Source organism: Arctopsyche grandis, chromosome 13 (assembly GCF_051622035.1).
Source record: "Arctopsyche grandis isolate Sample6627 chromosome 13, ASM5162203v2, whole genome shotgun sequence".
NCBI classification, from domain to species: Eukaryota; Metazoa; Arthropoda; class Insecta; order Trichoptera; family Hydropsychidae; genus Arctopsyche; species Arctopsyche grandis.
Window position 1 is genome coordinate 24,062,972 of NC_135367.1, and position 21,799 is coordinate 24,084,770.

The 21,799-nt window shown below is 32.7% G+C and overlaps 1 protein-coding gene across 1 annotated transcript; it reads right to left on the bottom strand.

Annotated features, from left to right (window-relative positions):
- Positions 1-9,073: 9,073 nt before the first annotated feature.
- Positions 9,074-12,436, bottom strand: LOC143921260 (uncharacterized). The gene is made up of 5 exons (XM_077444473.1): positions 12,321-12,436; positions 12,107-12,236; positions 11,121-11,379; positions 9,342-9,467; positions 9,074-9,270 (listed from the first exon to the last, which is right to left on the bottom strand). The coding sequence occupies exons 1-5, from the start codon at positions 12,385-12,387 to the stop codon at positions 9,127-9,129; spliced, it is 726 nt and encodes a 241-aa protein (XP_077300599.1). The 5' UTR covers positions 12,388-12,436; the 3' UTR covers positions 9,074-9,126.
- Positions 12,437-21,799: the final 9,363 nt, after the last annotated feature.

A 21,799-nucleotide genomic window follows, 5' to 3' on the forward strand; every position in this document is an offset into this window, starting at 1 on the left:
CTGAATAGTATATCGGAAGGATTACTAAATGAACTTGGGATATATGTATGTACATACATATGTAGGTAAATAATTAATAATGCTAGTGAATAGGTTTTGAGTGTTATACATATGTATGTACATATAAGAATAGTACACCTTTCATGCTCGGAAATTAAAAAAATCACCGGAAAAGGTTGTGTATACTAATTTTTCGTGAATATTTTTATCATAAATCCCTTTAGATAATTTTAACGGCTAATATATGTATTATGCTATTGTTTCAGTGATCAGTTGAAAAAACATTTTTTTTACATTTTTATCGCTATAAAGCGATTTAGTATGGGCAATAAACCGTTTCGTTTGGTTTTACAATCTGGTTTCAGTATTTTTGTAGTATTTCATCATACTTCGTGCTTTATATATTTACCGGTAAATTTACCGACCCACTTACCGGAAATAGTACGATATATTGCATCCCTAATATCATATGTACGATATATTGCCTTTTATCAAGTCGAAATACAATTATTTCGAAAATATCCTTAAGTTGTTATCGGTTTAGAAGATTATTAAACGTGATGCAACTATTTATCGGGGCGATATTTATATTTACTTTGTATGTCGGGCATCAAAGCGCAAACACATTGAATCGTACGCCATGCATGTGCTCGTGTTTTCCAGCTGGGAATGGCGTTTCTTCAGGTCATGTAAATTATAAAATATTGGAATCACTGTCTCAAACCTATGTTAAAACTCCAGGGGGTGACTTTTGGTCTGGGTGGAATAGCATAGACCAGGCGTGCTAGCATTTTTTTGCATGTGTAAAACTATCTAAAAAAAGCACGTGCTTCGTACCTATATGTGTGCCTGTGCCTTAATCATTTCCAGAGTGATTATATTTATATTTACAGAGGTATTATATTTAAGGTGTAGACACACAGAGTGGTACGCGGCACATGTTTTTTTTTAGATAGTTTTACACATGCAAAAAGAAAAAAAACGCTGGCATATCCAGTCTGCACCGTCGTGATCCTTCTTAAAACTCACCCCCTGGAGTGTTTTTGGTGATATTTTATTCTATGACATTGGTTGGACATAGAAGAAACTTCGAAATAATGAGGAAGTACGAGCTACCATACCATAAGACAGGGTTTCCCAAACCATGTTCCGCGGAACACTAGTGTTGAATAGGTGTTCCGCGACAATTTGGAAAGGTTTTATACACTTGCAACACATTTAAAGATCTTCTACTTCGTTACACATATAATAAAAGTATTGAAGATTTACTTATGTGCACATATTTAAATGGACAAACTTCAGGAGAAGATATATTCAACTGTATTAAGAGGGCTGGATAGCAGCGCGTTGTCCATACAAACGTACTATACTTCCCCCTTCCTCAATTATGGCACTAGAGGAATAATTTTTTAATATGCTATGGATATCCACCATTGGGGTGCATCTATCGTTTTATTTTTTTGATTAATTATTTTTTATAGGAGCTAGGATCCGCCAAACATCTATAAAATCGCCTCTTTTTTACACCCACGAAACGAGTCCAGCGTGCTTATTTAACGGTTGATTTAAAAAAAAATACGCCGATAGATGCACAGAAAGTATCTTTCTCATACTGATGATGTATTTTTTTTAAAAATTGGTCCAGTTTTGGAGGAAAAAATAGGAAAATACGAAACCTCGATTTTGTCAATTTAAAATACGTTTTATCTGGTCGAAGCGCAACTGGCGCATTCACTCAATATATATATATTGTCGCATTCACTCAATATATATATCGAAGAAAGGAACGGTAACAAAATTAAGGTTTCGGGTGTACAGCCCTCTTAATGATTACGATGAAGCCGTGAAAGTGATAAAATACATATGTAAAATCAAGACCAATTCAATCCAGATTATTTAAAATTTTGTGAGATGAAATGGGTAGTGGAGACAAAACACTTTTATTACATACTGAAGTGAGATGGCTATCCGGAGGAAAAGCACTATTAATACTTTATGAACTTTGAAGCGAGTTATTGGTTTTCTTGAAGGCACAAAATAATTCAGGACATAATTTTGTTGAAGTTAACAAATCCTTCGTGGTTGATAGAACTTGCATATCTGGCAGATATTTTTAATGTAAAGTACAATGAAGTTAACAAAGAATTTTTGAATGAATTCTATTTTAAAGTAGATGAAGATGTTTCCAAAGTATTTTTAGAACACCTACATACATACATAACTTGAAAACAAACCATTTGCAATATTTTCCAAGAACTAGTAAGGACGATTCCTGGGTTCGGAATCCATTTTACGTGACAGCTAAGCCGGTAGACTTAAGGGCAAGTGACTATGAAAATCTAATTAATTTAATTAGCGACTCTGATTTAAAATAAAAATACAAAGATCAGCCTTTAAACGATTTCTGGGCGAGTTTTAATAATATTTTTTTAAATTTTTATTAGCAGGAATTACCTAACCTAAAAAATAAGCGTTCCGTTGAAATTTCCGAGTTTGCGAAGTGTTCCATTGCAGAAAAAATTTGGGAAACCCTGCCGTGAGATATTAAAATACAAATTTTCTATATCAAAAATATAAATATAAATTGAACTATCTGTTTGTCATTCGTTTAGGTATTCAATGAAATTCAATTTTTTCCATAGCAGATCTTATTGTAAAAGTCATAAATCATAAAATATATCTGTGCCATAGAGCTTTCTGAACTTCAATTTGTTCTCTACAAAAGATTAAGGTAAATCACTGCCGAAGTTGAAGCACTTCAAAAATGTTATCAAGTCGTAACAATAATAAATGAATTGCAGGAAATGTAATATAATAGTAATAATTTATATAATATTGAATAAAACTCCAATGAGGATAAGATAGTCAAACGATTGTAAAGTATAAAAATATTTAAATGGAAAATAATCTTGTATATTATTCAGTTCTTGACAGGAATCATATTTATTTATATTAAACATATACATTGCATGAAAAATATATAATATTGCTCCAAGACCAATACAGTCGAATCTCGTAATATGTAATAAAATTTGTCCAGGCTATAATCATGTAAAATGTACATATATTTGATCCAATTTTTCTTCTAAATATATAATACATACTATCAGAAGAATAGGTCTAGTTCAATTAAATATTAGTCTATTATTTTTTTATGCACAATTTATCATTTTTATTCATATGCATGCATGTAATTCCACATTATCTTTAGTTAAATATGCCTTAAAAAAGTCTTTTCCGCATTCTTTTATTGGATTCATATCGCAGTAATAAATCTTTATATATGTTTCCCAACATTCAAAATTGTGTCAAAAATTCTAGAAACAGATATCGCGTATGTGAAATGCAAAGATTAAATATTGCACAATAAATTTGGAAATGTAATTTTTTTTTATTTAACTGACATTTCTCAATGAAAGTGGATAATCTAATCTCTAACAGTTACTGTCAGTATGTAATTAGGTCAAAATTTTATCTTATCCGCATAACGGAGAGCTCAGTTAACTCCTTTTAAGTTACTACATATACATACATATGTAATATATTGCAATATTAAATGAATTAAAAACTGATTTATTATATGTATACATATATTTATTTTTACATTAAAAAAGATACATACATATGAAAATACGCTTAAAAATACTTAAAAAATATATTTCACTTTTTTTTCTTCGCAACAGTGCTATTTCTGAAATTGAAAGGAGTCGCCACCTGATAAGGCAATACATATCTAGGTTGAGATGGTAATGGATAAATTTTAATAGTTGAATTTAATGGTATGATAGCATTCTCATCCCAAGGATTATCATTATCACCCACGTGTAAAGTTTTGTTTGATATAACCGTTTCATTTTCGTCTACATAAGTTATGGGATAGCGTGTAGGGTAAGATAATTGAGGATATAAATTAGTCTGGGGTAAGACATATTGGGGTTGATAATAGTTAGGGTGCCTGATAGTATGATAGTGATAAGGAGGTGATATAGAAGCGTAAGGATTATAAGAAGGAACGCCGAAAGCAGGATCTGTCAATTCGTTTCCGAAACAACCATTTATTCCACAAGATATTGGTTGAACGATAGGTTGTTGTATCATGGGCTGTTGTATGATAGGTTGCTGTATCATGCGCTGTTGCATGGCAGGTTCTTGTACCATGGGCTGTTGCGTGGCTGGTTGTTGTATCATGGGCTGTTGCACGGCAGGTTGTTGCATGAAGGGCTGTTGCATGATAGGTAGTTGTATCATAGGTTGTTGTATGATAGGTTGTTGTATCAAGGGCTGTTGCATGATAGGTAGTTGTATCATAGGTTGTTGTATGATAGGTTGTTGTATCACAGGTTGCTGAAACATTGGTAGCTGTTCTGCCATGTAATAAGGAGGAGTGTGATAATATCCTGGTCTATAAAAAGGACCTTGTCTGTACAGAGCTCCCAAGTCGTATCCATCATCATAGCATCCACCACAATCAGGAGCCATGCTTCCATGATACCTCTCAAATCCATAGCCATAATGATCATAGCATCCTTCGCAGTTGTAATTTTGACCATTTCCACAATTAACATAAGGCCAATTCTGTTGGTAGATACATCTCGGATTGGGTTGAGGCACGTAAGCTACAGACGGAGGACAAGTTGAAGTTGGTCCATTGCAGGGTTGCCTCACTTGTGCGTGGACAGTTTGAGATGAGCAGACTTCTCCACAGGTGTGGTGTTTCCTATGTATACACCTGAATACAGTGCTATTATCTGGCTTATGTAATCTTTGGCATGTCTTGGGTTGTACTACCATGCAGCATCTTTCGTTGTGGGATGAAAGTGCTGAAGTGTTACTGCCTAATTCTAAGTTGTTGATGTTGGTGTTGTTGATGCTTGTCGGTACGTTGACTATATTTGTGTTGTTGACTATGTTGGTCAGTTTGATGATCGTTGTCACGTTTGGGTTGAATGATGGTTGTGGTTGAGATGGCGTTTGTATTAATATTGGTTGGGATGGTGGTGGTGGTGGTTGTTGCAGCATGATTTGTCGTTGTGGATGGACTATTTGCTGTGTAAACTTGGATGGTTGACAGGATTCACTGCATCTGTCCGTGCATGCATTTCCAGAACAGGAGGCTGTGCAAGTATTGACGCAAGAGATGCAAGCAGGTGTGTTGCATTGAGTTGGTGCAATGCAACTGTTTCCGATACACGGCTCAATTGATATTTGAGGTGATGTATTTATAAAAGGACACACTTCCCTTTTGGTCCTCTGCTTTTCTAAACATTTGATGTAAGCCCTGTATTCAGTTTGGGTGCATTTTATCTTCTCCTTTTGGACGCATGGGTCGTTCGACACTGCTTTTGCTTGGCAATTTATAAAGTATATACAGATGATTCCGATTATGATTAGTTCTCGCATCTGAAATTGTTAGTTTCATTAGTTATCTGTGTGGTAGTGATGTATAATTGAAGTTTGTTTTGTACCTTTGATGGTGGAGAACACGTCCTCTCCGTTGCTTGAATGGTAATGATGTTAAACAATGTTTAATCGATCGGGGCTCTTATCTAATGAGTTTTAGCACTCACTTGTCATTGTTGATACATGCCACAGAAGAGCATACAAAGATTATCTTTTTACAGGGAATTTACAAAGAAAAAATGATGCATCGAAGAAGAACTGCCTCATACGAAAGTGAACGAAAGCTGGCCAATATTTTTTTTACTACAGCATATCAACGTAAATATTATATGGATATGTGTATGTACATATTTGATATCATGTATCGTATGATTTTATATGAAGATATTTTATTTATATTTTGGGAAAAAAATATATGAGAAAAAGTTTATATTTTACTGTACATATTTATATAAAAAGTAATAGATATAATTGAAATGAGAAGGAATCAGGACGAAGAAGATCTATACCAATAGTGGGCAAATGCGACTCTTCGTTGAGATAAGTGCGGCTACCATTGAAAATTGAAATCCGTTTTTTTCATGAAAATGGTAAAATTTAATGTATGATCTTAAGAACAAAGTTTTTAATCATTTTCCACGAGTAAAAACAAATATAATTAATATCCAAGAAGAAAAGTAAGACGAATATAAAGAAAAATTAAAGGAATTGCAAGCAGATTTCAAACGTAAGTTTGAAGATTTGAAAAGTTTGAAATCTACATTTGCTTGAAACTCATTTATTTGTGATATAATTGATGATGGCTTTAAAATTTCTGAAATCATACTTGTTGACAAAGCAGCTAGGCAATTGAAGTTATTAGAGACCAAAGTGGATCAGGCAATGCAAATGCAGTTTAAATCTACTTATATAATTGCATTTTGGAAACCCGTATCAGAATCAAAATATCCATAGTGTCGTCTATTTTTTATTTTTACAAACCTCCTTTATGTTTCACTTACGATTACAATTCAGAGGACAATTTATCTCTTATTGCTACAGCAAAAGTGGAAATATCTCACAGAATTGCTCCGAACGTCTTGAACAAATTTTACGCCAAATTGCAATGATTTGACCAAATATGTTCGTTAAATGAGATCATTTTTTTTCTCTCAATTATTTTTTCTTATAAATACGACATGGGTAGACAATGTTAATTAAATAGATTTAATTTAAATGTGTGTAATTGATACTATGTAATAATGGTGTGGGTCTTTATAATATATGAAAAACCTAAATGTGGCTCTCATTGACCTCATACATGCCCATCCCTGATCTGTACTTTCCACATAAATAATATCAAGAGTAAAGACTATAATGATTCCTTAAGAGGGCTGGACACCAGCGCCTTGTCCATACAAACGTATTACACTTCTCCCTTCCTCAATTATGGCACTAGAGAAATTATTTTTTAATATGCTATGGATATCTACCATAGGCATGCATCTATGCTTTTATTTTTTTGATTAGTTATTTTTTATAGGAGCTAGGAGCTGCCAAACATCTATAAAATCGCCTCTTTTTACACCAACGAAAAGAGTCCAGCGTGCTTATTTAACGGTCGATTTTAAAAATTTTATTCATACCGATGATGAAATTTTTTTTTAAATTGGTCCAGTTTCGGAGGAGAAAATCGGAGAATACGAAACCTCGATTTTTTCGATTTAAAATACGTTATTATTCCTATTATAGTCTGGTCGAAGCCCAACTGTCGCATTCACTCAATATATATATATTGATATATATATATATATATATATATATATATATATATATATATATATATATATATATATATATATATATATATATATATATATATATATATATTGTCGCATTCACTTAATATATATATATATATATATATATATATATATACATATATATATATATATATATATATATATATATATATATCAATATATATATATATATATATATATATATATATATATATATATATATATATATATCGAAGAAAGGAACGGCAACAAAACTAAGGTTTCGGGTGTATAGCCCTCTTGAAGTTGAGGCGAAAAGAAGACGAGGCATATGCCAAAAGATTTGATCGAATTAAATTCATTGTACCTACTCAGGCGAATCCAAAGAAAATTGAAGATGCCATGGAGGAAGTAAGATGAAGATGAAGTTTACTGACATGTCGAATTGTTCATATTTGATTAAAGAAAATTTGCAACATTTATAACTGTCGAGATTCTTAACCATTGGCCACACGAATAGGAAGCAGAATCTGATACTTCTATCTGATTTCCTATTGAGATATTTCATTTATAATAATTGATAGCAATACTGAAACGTGTTTCAATAAGTGTGTATATTAAATATTGTTCAGAAAATAATTTTTTGTAATCACTCTATGAACTATGAAGCAATTTTGAAGTAAACTGTGAAAGATTTACTAGATGTGGAAAACGGAAATGCGATAATTTTAATCTTTTTTATTATCTACGAATTGTATATAACCGGATAAATACTATTTACTTTCATTACTGTATAGCATCAATAAGATTGCAAAATACATATTATTAAATGGAGATGATGAAAGTATGAGGCAATTTAATGTCAATATATACCGTATGGCTCAGTTCAAACGAGTCTTTAGGTTTTTGAGCTCTTTTTCCTATTATGCTTTAGATTAACATTAGAATAATATAATACTGTGATTACTAACCAAATTAAATTAAATTGTAAAATAGAAAATGATCAGTAGATCAATAGCTATTAAAATACATAGATATATGTAAGATGTATTGTGAACATAATTTCGTAATAATAAAAAGCATTTAAAAATCAAAAACGAGTCTCAAGTGATCTAACATATTGCAAAATTATAATCTGATACATTACAGTAAATAATCTGAGTAAATAAAGTACGACTTCATTTATTAATCTAAAAAGGAAGAGGCCTATCAAAAATGCGACGTGTGCAAACTACAACTTCCCGCATAGATACATTTTGATGTTACTCTTATCAAATAATCAATAGTAAGAAAAAAAAAGCAAAAAATTTATACTCTTTACTTAACCTTGACTTTTATGTTGATTTCTAATGAATTCTAATATTGCTAAAACAATTATCATTCTAGAATTCGATCTGAATTTTCCTTAAATTAAATGTTAACTAAGATTTAATTAAGCTTAGATTAAATGTTGAATTTGATCTGAATTTACCTTAGAATAAAAACGAGTCTGTAGATTGCTCGTCAAAGTCGTCAAAGATTTAAATCAATCTAGATTATCATCGACTTGTAAACCAAAATATTTTTCGGAAAAATGCAACGACCTAATTATTGCAAGTGCATAGATATCATCAAAATGATAGACATCGTTATAAATTCCTTTACAAAGTTGACTTTTATTTTGACTGATATTTCGTTGATCGCGTCAAATTGATATAATATTTGTCCTAAAAGTCACGTTTCGAAATAAGTTTCAAAACCGTATCTATTTTATTTGCTGAACATTGTGAAATCACTCCGAAAAAAAATTCTCCATCAAAATGATATCGTTTGTTTGCATTAGCGTTTTTGTAAATTTTCCTATTTACTTTTTAGAATTAGGATAGTTTATGATCGATGAAAATGATTATTCGACTTATAAAAAGTACAACGGATCAATAGTTTGTTCGTTTTATTCGTTACAGTATTAAAATATATGTTTATTATATTATGAATTTAAATCTAAATGCGACTCGTATGACAGTTCGGGAAATGGTATTTTTTCTCTCACTATCTTCTCTAAGATTGGTATGAAATTTGAAGGTATCCAAGCGTGGAAACTCTCGCTCACTTCGTCAATTGCAGGTGTAAACTGAAAAATACAAACAGAGAGATTAATTTCAATGTGGTAAAATTGCTTTTTAGAAACAAATGTAGGCTTACGAGTCTGGAAAATACTGCAGTGTAATCATTTTTGGGCAGAAATTTTATTCTTTCAGTCTGGTCGTGTTCTCTTTGGCTTAATGACATCGTTACATTTATTTGATTCGTATCTAGGACTTTTGTAATCTAAAAAATTGATATTTAAATCAATCAGATGTTTGAAATAAGTTAATGTCATTTGAAATCAAATGGGAACTACAGAAAAAAAATTAATTGTTCATCAATTCGATTCTAAAATTAGAAATTGAATGTACATTTACATATACGGGTATATAATTATATTGTTGGAGGAAAGCACAATTTTTTTAATACTTAATAATTACGTGGAAATTATTTGTGAAATATCGACTTAAGTTAGACTAACTTACTTAATTGAAAACAAAATTTTCATATATTATGAAATGATTATTTCAAAGTAGCCCAATTTCTAAAAATTATTAAACCTAAATAATTATATAAGAAACATTATCATGAATAAGATGTTATTTTATTACATTGTGGATGCAAAATCTGATATAAATAAATTAATTTTAGTCCTCAAGAGACCAACCGTCCTATTTGTCAATAAAATAAGTTGGACAAATTATCGCGACAATTTATCGCAGCGATGAACTATTAGGTAGAAGAAGCTGGTAGCAGATTTTAAATATTTTTAATTGTAATCTATTTTTTTTTCAATATGATCTGAAGATTTAGTTTGTCAAAAACTACGAACAAAAATTGATTGTAAAATAGAAAATGATTTGTAGATCAGTAATTATTATAATAGAACTATAATGTTTTGTGTGCATAATTAATAAACAATTACAGGCATTTCAAAATTAAAAAAAATCTATTTCGTTATATTTGAAATTTGTATAAGTCTACTTTTCTTCATTTTGAGAAATATTTCGCAAAACAATAGATTACGAAATATTATATCTAATTTATATATAATATTTTACGTTTAACAATATTTAATAAGAGATAAGTGATATAAAAAATTACCACTTACACGAAAACCATGTGAACTGTATAAGAGGTATGTAAAAATACTGGTGGCCTGTAATACGTTTATTCTGCTTTCCGAGATTCTGGACATATCGAATTAAAAGAAGTGATAACAGTTTGTGAATTAAGACGAGCACACATGTTAAAGGAGTCGAAAAAAATAGTGGAAGAAAAATCGAACAAGAGTAAACTGCCACTTCCGGTTGACAGATCTTTACTAAATTTTATAATTAACTTGGTATTGAGCTTAAACTTCTAGATATGAAATTTCAGTTTAATAAACCAAAAGGTTTCTGAGAAAAACATAAAAAACCTCGATTCTCCACAGTAAAAGAACTACTTCCGGCTTAGATAAAAATATTTAAAAGATGTAAGGTTATAAAGACTATTACTTCTATCATATATAAAAAAAAATCTGTCCGATTTAGTTAGTGGCTCGGGAGATAATTGAATTCAAAAATTTATAAAAAAGAGGACACCTTTAGGGGGGGGGGGGGGGGGGAACCATTTCCGGCCAACTTAAAAATCTGAAAAAAATTAACGTCGCGTCGATAAAAATTTCAGTAACCGATACTATACCTCATTGAATGAGGTATAATATCTACAAACATTTAATGTGATAGATAATATTATATTAGTACAATATCTATGTACATGTACACGTAATCACAAATAGCATCTGTGGTGTTTGCACGTCAGATATGAATACGCCAAAATAAATCAAAATAAATTTTAATTAAACATAAATGTCTGTAGCGCATTTTGGTTGTTATAAATTGTTATAATTACGTGTACGATCCATTCAAATCCTTTGACTAGGTAAATCCCAGTCGCCCTATGAATCGAAGAATCGTCCATATGTCCTTCCACATCGTAAGCAATTCTGATGCCATCAGTTTCCAAAGTAGTGTATATGGTAGCCGTCATTGCAGATTCATCGAGAATACGATTGATTTGGTTGAATTTGATATCGGCACTGTTCAATCCAATGACAAATCCACTGGAATAGTATAACGTGCCGATCACGTCGAAATTGTAAAGAGTTTCACTGCAATAAAGTAAAAGGGTATCTATACAAGTTTTGTCTTCTTCAGTTTGTGCATTGTTAAAATTAAATAAATCATAATAAGGATCAATTCAAAATACACCAAAACAAGAAATTTACAAAGAAGCATAATGAGTAAAGGAACAAAATGTTTAGAAGGATGAAGTGTTAGTGGAACATCTTATTTAGTCTATATCATCATCATCATCCATTGCTGGATGAAGGACTCTCCAACAAGCTTCCACTCGTCTCTGTTTTGCGCAACTCTCATCCATCTCACCCCACACATTTTCTTAATTTCGTCTACCTGTCTTCCCTTCAGTCTTCCTTTTACCCTTTTACATTCTCTCGAGTATCATTCTAGCACTTCTTTTGTCCAGCTTTCGTCCATTCTTCTAGCCACGTCGCCCGCCCATTGCCATTCCAATCCACTATATCCACAACCCATACTTCTCACCCACGTATTCCGTTTCCTGTCTTTCCCCATTTAGTCAAGCATAAAATTTTCCATACTTCTTTGAGTGCATTGGACTTTGTGTAGCAAATTGGTATTCAATATCCAAGTTCCACACCAAAACACATTGATCGAAGATCTTTTTCTTAATGGCAAAGTGGCATTTTTTATTTAAAAACCGCATTAATTCGTCCGTTCGTCCAAATGCACGCCATATTTAGTCTACATATTCAAAATAGAAACAGTTCTTACTTAAATACAAAGTCAACGGCTTACTTGATCTGTTGTTTGAAGTCTTTCAAACGCAACGTGCAAAATCCTACGTCTTCCAAATCGTAGATGAAAGTTTGAAGGACATTCTGCATATACTTTCGATATTCTATAAGTTCAGTGTCCTTTATCACACCTACAATTACAATTTAAATTCAATGACAAAAAGCAAGTGGAATTAATCAAGTTGTAGAAGTACATATGAATAATTTAAACTTACTATGAACTGTTGTAAAACAATTAATGATAAGAATGGCAGTCGCCAAAATCAAAGACTTGCACTTCATGGTATTGTTTGCTGGAGTGATTCGGTTAAATTATCATCGGTTAATAATCATCATTAACATCTCTAAAGATGTTAATGATGATCAAGTTACAAATAGATTTATCGTCTACAATCTTAGTGCGATTAGAGGGCGAATGATAAAAAAAATATTTACAAATGCAAAGTTCGTTTATATGACATTGAAATATCACTCGTGTAATATCACATTTGTTATATATGTACAATGTATATAGTATAATACACAGAAAGGTATTTGATTTTGAAGATTTTGGGCATATTTATAATATGTGTATGTGTGTTCATACGTATGTATGTACGTACATATCGATTTGTTTATCTACATACATAATATGTACATATACATATGTCCATACATATGTACATAGTCGGAGTCAATCGATTCAGACTCCTTTTCATTACTTTCTTTAATTAACAGTACTACACCATGTTTTAACTCTAATAAATTGAAATTTAATAATTTCTTTATATGAATCATAAATTTAAATTACATTTGAAATAAAATCATTGAATTGAACATATTTTGACGTGGCCAAAACCGATATTTCTTCCGTCTCATGCGTTTTTTTTATTCGCGTTTTTTATTAAATCGATTTGTTTGTGTATGAAATTCAAATAGCATGGACTACTGTTTAGCATATAATGGTTGAAACAAAGTGGTCACCGGTTCAAATCCCACTGGTTTCTGCTGGCCAGACCTTTATCCGATTTTCATTTAAAATACTAAAATAGAAAAAAGACTGAAAGGGACGCGACGAATCCACTACTTTCGAACCATTGATTTGCGTAAAAAAGACAATTTAGATTTTTTTTAAATAATATGTACCTAAGGAAGAGAGAGAGAGAGAGAGGGGTTAAACAATGGAGGAATTCTTAGTAAGAGGCAATACAAGTAGTGACTGCAAATTTACAAAATTTAGCCATAGATGTCTCTGCGGATGTTAAATGATATGTTTTTACTTTGTATAATACTAATAATATTTGTTTCAGGCCAGGAAGGCGCATTGGGTTTACCTATTAAGCTTTCCTGGTACATATGTACAATGTTGTGTATACCGAAGATTCTTTAGCCAAGATGTTTTCCGTTTGCCCCGACTGCGTTGGCCTATGATTTTCCCCTGGATTAATAGGCGCAAGAGATCGTATTTCTCGTTCCGCATCACATGTCCAAAGTACTCCAATTTACGCCTTTTCACACTCTTGAGCACTTCGACATGCTTTCCCACCAGGGCTAGTACCTCAGTATTGGTACGAAGCGCCATCCATGAGATTCTCAGCATCCTTCTGTATGTCCACATCTCAAAAGCCAGTAGTTTTTTGCACGTGACATCTGTCAGGGTCCATGCTTCTGTTACATACAGAAGGATGCTGAAAACGTAGCATCGTAGAAGTCTAAGCCGGAGTGCTAAACTGAGATCACGTGTGGTTAGGACATTTTACAATTTTAAGAATGAAAATCTTGCTTGCTCCACTCTAACGCGAATTTCCTGTTTTTTTTAACACACGTTTCACCCAGATAGCACCCAAGATATCTGAAACTATCTACTCTTTTCACCACGTTATTGTTAATTTTTATTAGAGTTGGCCGTATTGTGCGTCCACTTCCTGAATATCATCCTTTTGGTTTATTTTTACATTTAGTGGTTTATTTTTACATTCAATCCCGCTCTAGAGCTATGCACAACAATTGCGTCTAGTGTTGCTTGTAAGTCGTTAGTGGTCAGTAGTACAGCGTCATCCGCGTACCGAATGATGACTGTTGACTGATTGATGACTGTGCCATTTATTGTAATTCCAGAATCTATGTCTTCCAAGGCTTCATAAATCAAACAGTAGCTATGTCGTGTTACGTTCGACGCGTACCACGGCCGTCTAATGTATCCAGTAAAGATGTATTGTATATTTAAAATTAAGGATTGTAAATAGGTTTTTGAGCTCTTTTTCCTATTATGCTTTAGATTAACATTAGAATAATATAATACTGTGATTACTAACCAAATTAAATTAAAATTGTAAAATAGAAAATGATCAGTAGATCAGTAGCTATTAAAATAGATATAAGATGTATTGTGAACATAATTTCGTAATAATAAAAAGCATTTAAAAATCAAAAAAAAAAAAAAATATTTAAAATAAAATAAAATAAAAAATATAAATTTACTTTATTTGAATAAATTTTTATTCATACCTATGTATTTACCAATAATTCAATAAATTGGGTTACATGTCAATTTCTAGCAATTTTTTTATATTTTGAAAATCGCTATTATTTTTACTACCAATAATTTTATACGTTGGCAAGTCCATCTTACTAAAAACGTTCAACTCTTGAGTCGGTAAATTCTGATCCGATTCTACAGCCCTGTTAATTTGAGATATATTTAATAGATAGGTCCATATTTAATACTGCAGATTTCAAAGATCAAACACTTCATTTTAAATGTTGGTCTAATTCGAAAATAAAATATAATAATTACGACCTCTATGATACAAAACGATTTGAAAAAGGTTCGTATACTGACTAAAACATATTCACTTCTGTGTTTGGGCATAGATGGGACTAATAAGATGTAATAAGTGTTCAGTCCGAAGATTATACATAATAACAAATACATATCAATCATCATAATTAGTTTTTCACCATTAACTGCTGGATGAAAGCCAATCAATTTTCGTCCATCTTGCTCAACCTGTAATACTGAGAACTACATCTGTGGACAAATCTGTAAAAAAATATTTTGACCGTAAATACTTACCGGGTATTTAAAAAAGCCACTATGTACTTGCATTGCATTTGCATCTAAATGGAATTCCTTTATTGTTGAACCTTTCTTTCTCTTACTTAGATTACATATTATTTAAAAAAAAATCGAAATTGTCCTTTTTACGCAAAAATCGTTGATTCAAAAGTAACGGTTTTTTCGCGTTGTTTTTATCGTTTCTGTTTCTGTTTTTTATTTTTTTAAATGAAGTGCATCTTCTTTTATTGAAAAATGCCCAAAACATGAGAATAGAGTAAAGGGAACAGGGCTCAGATTATTTTAATACATTTTCAATGATCGGTACAGATACAAATTTCTAAACAACTTAAATTATTATTGTATGTCACTGGTTGCCACGCGGGCTATATTTGGGGGTAGTTAATTTTTCCCGGATTATCCTATTGGCCTATTTTTTTCTATAGATGCAGTTGACAGGGGTTTTCAATATAAAATATAATATGTATTTTAATAAAATAAATCACAATGATATATGTAAATAAACAAGTACTAAGTGCTAATAAAATAAATCAATAACAATGTAAATATTTTAGATAAGATCCGTCGTCTCCTTTTTCTCTCTGTCAGGGAAGTTTAACCCACTCACTGAGTAATATTTAAAAAAAATTTAAATCCCTGCTGGCAGCTAAATAATATCTCGCTTAGAGAAAAGTATTAAGTTTACAGTTAACAGCATACAAAAATAGTCTCAATGAACGGGCAGAGCAGGAACTAAAATACCATAAAAGTACTCATTGCAGTTATTTCCTTTCAAAGATGCGGGACCAATATCAATTTCTTGACTAGTATTTGTCCTTTATTAGTCGAAAAAAAGGTTTACTCCCAAAATATGAACTACGCCCAAAAACAGCTCCATACGGCATTAAAAGGATACAATAAGATTGGTTCTATAAAAATCGATGAAAAACGGTAAGAAAAAGGAAGAGAACGCTGTGTCAATATCCATTTCAACAACCACCTTTTTTTAAATGTCAGAGACGACAATAACGTTTTCACAACTAATTTAATAATAAAAAAATTAAAATTCAGACATGTTTATTACTTTTCATCTATTATATGCATGGTGCATTTCTACTATTGAGCGCCATTTACTTTTGTACTGAACCACATTATGCGAGGCGCCTTTCACTTAGGGCAAAAACACACTGAGTCGGACGTGGTACGTGTTTTTTTAGATGCTTTCAAACATGTGAAAAAAACGTAGCACCCCTAGCCCATATTCATGGTACGCAATCCCAAAAATCGCCCCCTGGAGTGTTTTCAGTGATATTTTATCCTTGCTTGACAGATATCGATAGGGGTGAATTCCATATATGAAGAAGTATGAGAAACTTGTCAGTTGCATATGGATATGCATCCACGTGCGATCTCCCAAACACAAATGTATGTACGTTCTGCACGTGCACAGCGGGAAGTCAAGGACAAATGACTAGTGTTGTAAGTCGAGAATATTCTCCAAAAGATTATTCTTCATTATTATTAGAATTTTCTTTTTTCTTGGTTATAAAACATCTCTAGATAGTTTATTAGCTTTTTAAGACCTAATAGGAGTAAAATGACTTTCTAGAATGTCTGAGAGCATTTTAAATGACATTTTTTCATTCGGATGACATTGTATGGGTCATTTCGTCATTTTAACATACGCGCACTACCACCATGAGCATTTTCCGCGAAATTCTCAAAGGAATGCAATGCTTATTAACTCTGGAAGCAATAAATTATACATATTTTTTTAACACAAATTTTGTATGAGTTTGGGTATTTTAATTGTTATTTCACATCAGTGCGTATTTTTAAAACATATTAAATAATATGAAAACGTAAATTTATTTAGTTTAGAAACGATAAAAATTGGTAAATAAACAATGCGTAGTTACCATTAACACTAAAATGTCAGTTGGTTTTTTTTGCTTCCAGATCTACATATATATAAATAAAGATTTGAGTTTTTCTCCGAAATCGTTAAATCTTTTAACACAAACTACATAATAGGCGTAACATTTCTGATCTGTTTCGCCAACTGCTCAAAAGTCACATTTGCTTACCCTCTCTCTGTATGTATGAAATGCAAAATGTTAAAAATTATTATTTATTAGTTTTTTGCATTATTCAATTAATTTTATTCGTGTGTTCCCTCATCTTACCGTTCACATGAATTTATCCATTTTTTGAAATTGCAACGGAATAGTATAAAAGTCCTCCAGATGCTCTAAAAAAGAATATTCTCGGTTTGGAGAATATTCTCGAGAGTATTCCCGAGAATATTCTTCAAAAGATTATTACCGAGAATTTTAAAACACTACACATGACGTACCGAAAACACACCATACCGCTCGGTGTGTTTTCGCCCTTATTTGAGTCGGTTTCATCCACAAGAGCACACCAAAGGCTTCGAGGATGAGAAAAAGGCAAAATTTGAAAGCGGCTGAAATCCTTAAAAAGATTTTTTTAATTAAACAAGGACTTTGTATGCAAAAGGAGTTGCGGCACTTGTTGAGTGTGCGCGCGCGTTAAGCAAACTGCAATAAATTACTGGGCGCCTTGCCGAACCGATAATTAACACTCGCTTCCCTCCAGGGCGCCTTTTTTTAATTCGGCCCTTCGCTCTCGTTTTCATCTCCTTTCCTTTTTCTTTTCTTTTATTTTTTTTTGTTACTTCATCATCTCGGCTCCTGTAACTTGTCTACTCCTCTCTTATCTCAATCAGCAAACAGCCCGAGGACACTGAGGGTCCGAATTTCGAGGATTGTTTGAGGCGCCTTTTCGGGCCTCGCCCTGCTCGCTGTCATTTATCAAATTATTCATGATATACATACATACATACACAGACTCACGTACACTATGAATATTTTAAATTTGTGAAACATTTCAAAGGAAGGAGCATCGTTATGATGATGCTTTGTATTAGCAAATTGCACGAGCGGATTTTTAAATTTATTACTGTGCATATTTCGGCTCGTTGATTTATTATTATTTATTTAACGTTTTAAATTTTAAATTTTTGCGTAGGTTTTGTATGAATATATAATTTTCGTTTACGCTTTTGTTTATTACTGCAATACTGGTTCTTGGAGATTTTTATATCAATCGTTTCAATATTTTTGTATTTTTTATTATGTTCATTACCAATATATGTTACATATGTATATGTCACAGTGAAATTATATTTCAAGTGAAAATATATTTTCACTGACATTTCAGTGAAATGTAGATAAAGTAATAATATAATAGCAGACGATGTTGGTGGAATGGACCAAAGAAAATGTGAAGATCATGAATGTGGATGGATGCATAAGATTTTATTTATTTATTATTTTATTTTATTTACATATGTATGTACATATATACCAGGAAGGCTTGACCCCAATGCGCCTTCCTGGACAATTAATTACAAACAATGCAGCATTTTATTATTACATAAATCACTGTACATATTTCCAGAAGCTGAAGAACACGAAATAACAATTAATTAATTAATTAAAGAATTAATCCATTGAGACATCTATAGATTTTAGATTTATACATCATTTTTACAAATTGTAGATACAATAAATACAGGAGATTCGTGATCACAGGAAAGATGATTTTTTGCCAATTTTGAGGAACCGTTTCAACAATGATCACACAAATTTGATAAGAAACTCTGATAAGAAACGATCGATTTGGAGTCACATATACCCCCAAATCTAACCAGCAGTATAGCGGATCGAACCCTCTGATCACTTGTTGCTAAACATACACGCTACCATTGAGCCATACTGCTGGCTAGATAGATAGATACATAAATAGATGTGGTGGATGGTTAATGATGATAGTGTAGCGTGGACGTGAAGAGGGGTTCCTAGGATCGGAGAGAAAGACGCAGTATTATTGTAGAAGTGGTTTATTCGTCTGCACCCGTAGGCTCTCCAGCTCGGAATGCTTTCTAGTTCGAGAGCGCCCAATATTTATACTCATCGGGCGCAATACACATACAGACATAAGCGAGAACCTATTGGTCGATGAGTCGCGCGATCCTATTGGCCGTTATATACGACTCCACTATACGTTGAGGCCATTTTGGCGCTAACTGGTAAACCATCGGTATATGAGCGCCACTCACCCTATCTCTACGTTACAATAGTGATGATGTTGATAATGAGATTCATACTTATGAATTTCACTATACATATACCATCCCGTATTTCCATATGTATGTATGTAATTCCGATTCACAAATCTAGTAAAAATGTACTGACGAGTATTACCAGTGCTTATACACCACTCGTATTATGTACATAATTGACACTGATGTACTTATATATTGTAATGTTTTTTGAAATGATTCACAATCGCATGAAGCTTAACCTAATTTTGACTTTGGGCTTACCCCTGCATGAACTCGAACGAACAGTTTACTTTAATTTCCAACCGGCAACAATAATTAGGCACTGTCTGGTCACACGCACATACTCGAGCTCGAGAGCACATTTCGAGTGAACGAGATAATGTCTCAATAAGACGCGAAAAGGCCCATGTAGCGAAAGGCCCTTCATTATCCCATTACGAGATAATTGAGGGTCCAAAAGAGAACAGAGGGAAAGAGGCCGCCGCTTTTTAATGCCATCGATGTGAAAATCACTACGCATACTACAGAACAAAAAGGGCGAATGCAACTACTATACGAATAAATCTACCATCATGTCCAGGGCCGGCTCAAAGATGAAGCAGACTATGCACGTGGCTAGGGGCGCCATAGACAAGGCGCACTGCGAGGCGCCCCCATTTTTGACTTTCTTTGAACTTATAAAACATTTTACATTCAACTTAATTTTTCTACTCGAAGTAACAATACTGATTGTAAAATATTACAATTTACGAAGAACGCAGGAATTTGACTGTCAAATATCAACGACTCACGAATAAAACTTCAAACTGTAGTTGGTACAAATGGTAATTTGGAATTGTATTTTACTTTTTTCTCATTTAATTTACAAATATGTATAAATTGATATAATATGTATAAATCAAACCCCTTGGGTCTATCGACTTTGCCGCCTCTCCCAAGTATGTATGTTAAATAAATAAAAAAAATATTAAACATCGCTGAAACATATGTACCGGGAATCACTAGTAATAGAATTACCCATATATGGAAAATCAATATAGAATTTTTATAGAATTCAACAAATTCGAGATGCTAAAAACTCAAACTGAGGGAATGGATACCGATTTATTGAATCCATCACAATAATTATGTAAGCTAGAAAAATTAGGAAATTCTAATAGGACGGTCGATCTGTGTTTTGATAGACCCGAGATCTCGCCAGCAACGAATTTAGCCGGGACTTGAACCCATGACTTCTCTACTGATATGCAATAGTTCTACCAGTGCACTTCGATGTGGCTGATACATACATATGTACATATATTCAAGAATAAAAAAAATACCGTTGCTTGCAACACTAGTACTAATTAATGTTAAGCGAAACTTATCATTCATTATTATTACATATTTGTATGAAACATCAACGGGTCTAATCAATTCATCCGTGGCGATTTTTTAAATTTATTTTTTTGTGTAGGTATAAGAACACAGAAAAAGGGGACTGATAGCAAAACACGTTCGATTCGTAGCCACATTTTCATAAAAAAACTAGTACAAAAAGCAGACTTTGGATTTCAATTTGGCTCAGTTTCGCCAACTTTTCGATGTTTTTCTGCAGTCGCCACCGCGTATTACCATAAAGTGACGTACGAGGCCCCTGTATATATGTATGTATATAAAAAGGCTTGTTCTGCCGACGACCCAGGGGTGTTCTTGCCGGTTTTATTGGTCGTTGGTGTGGCCGAAGTGGGGTTTATTACTGGCAAAGTCGTTACGTATAGCCCTCGTGCATTGTGAGGGCAAAACGGCCAGTTTGTCAGGTGACGTGTGCCCACTAAATCAAACGTTAATAAGGCAATCAACTTATTCAGTATTGTCGTAAAAAGACGAAGTTATGACACAGTCATAAAAATGTTGCTTGGACGCATCATAAGCCGTTAGTGCATACTTGATGTATCGCGGCGGTGTAAATAAGTTATGTTATGTGTGTGTATTTTTGGGTCGCCTTTTCGATATCCAATTTTGCAGGATACTGATTGTTTTTATATTTTTTTGAATAAGGGGTATTTATAACCAGCAGCGTGGATTAATGGTTAGCATATATGCTTTTAGGACAAATAATTGACATGTCTGGTAGTAAAGATGAAGAAATAAAGAGACGTATGAAATTAGGATGGAGTGCATTTGGACGGATGAATGCTGTTTTTAAATCAAAAATGCCACTCTGCCTGAAGAAACAGATCTTTGATCAACTCGTTTTGCCAGTGATGACGTATGGATGTGAAACTTGGACACTGAACACCAAGATGCTACACAAAATCCAATGCGCTCAAAGAAGCATGGAACGCTGTATGCTTGGCATAACGAGGAAATATAGGAAACGGAACACGTGGGTGAGAAGCATGACAAGGGTGATGGATAAAGCCCGGACCCTGAGGGGGCCGTATATTGATCAAATGTTGTAAATGCATTGTTAAAGGTTTGCCAAACCTTTTTTACAAAGGATTTACAACAATTGAACAATAAAT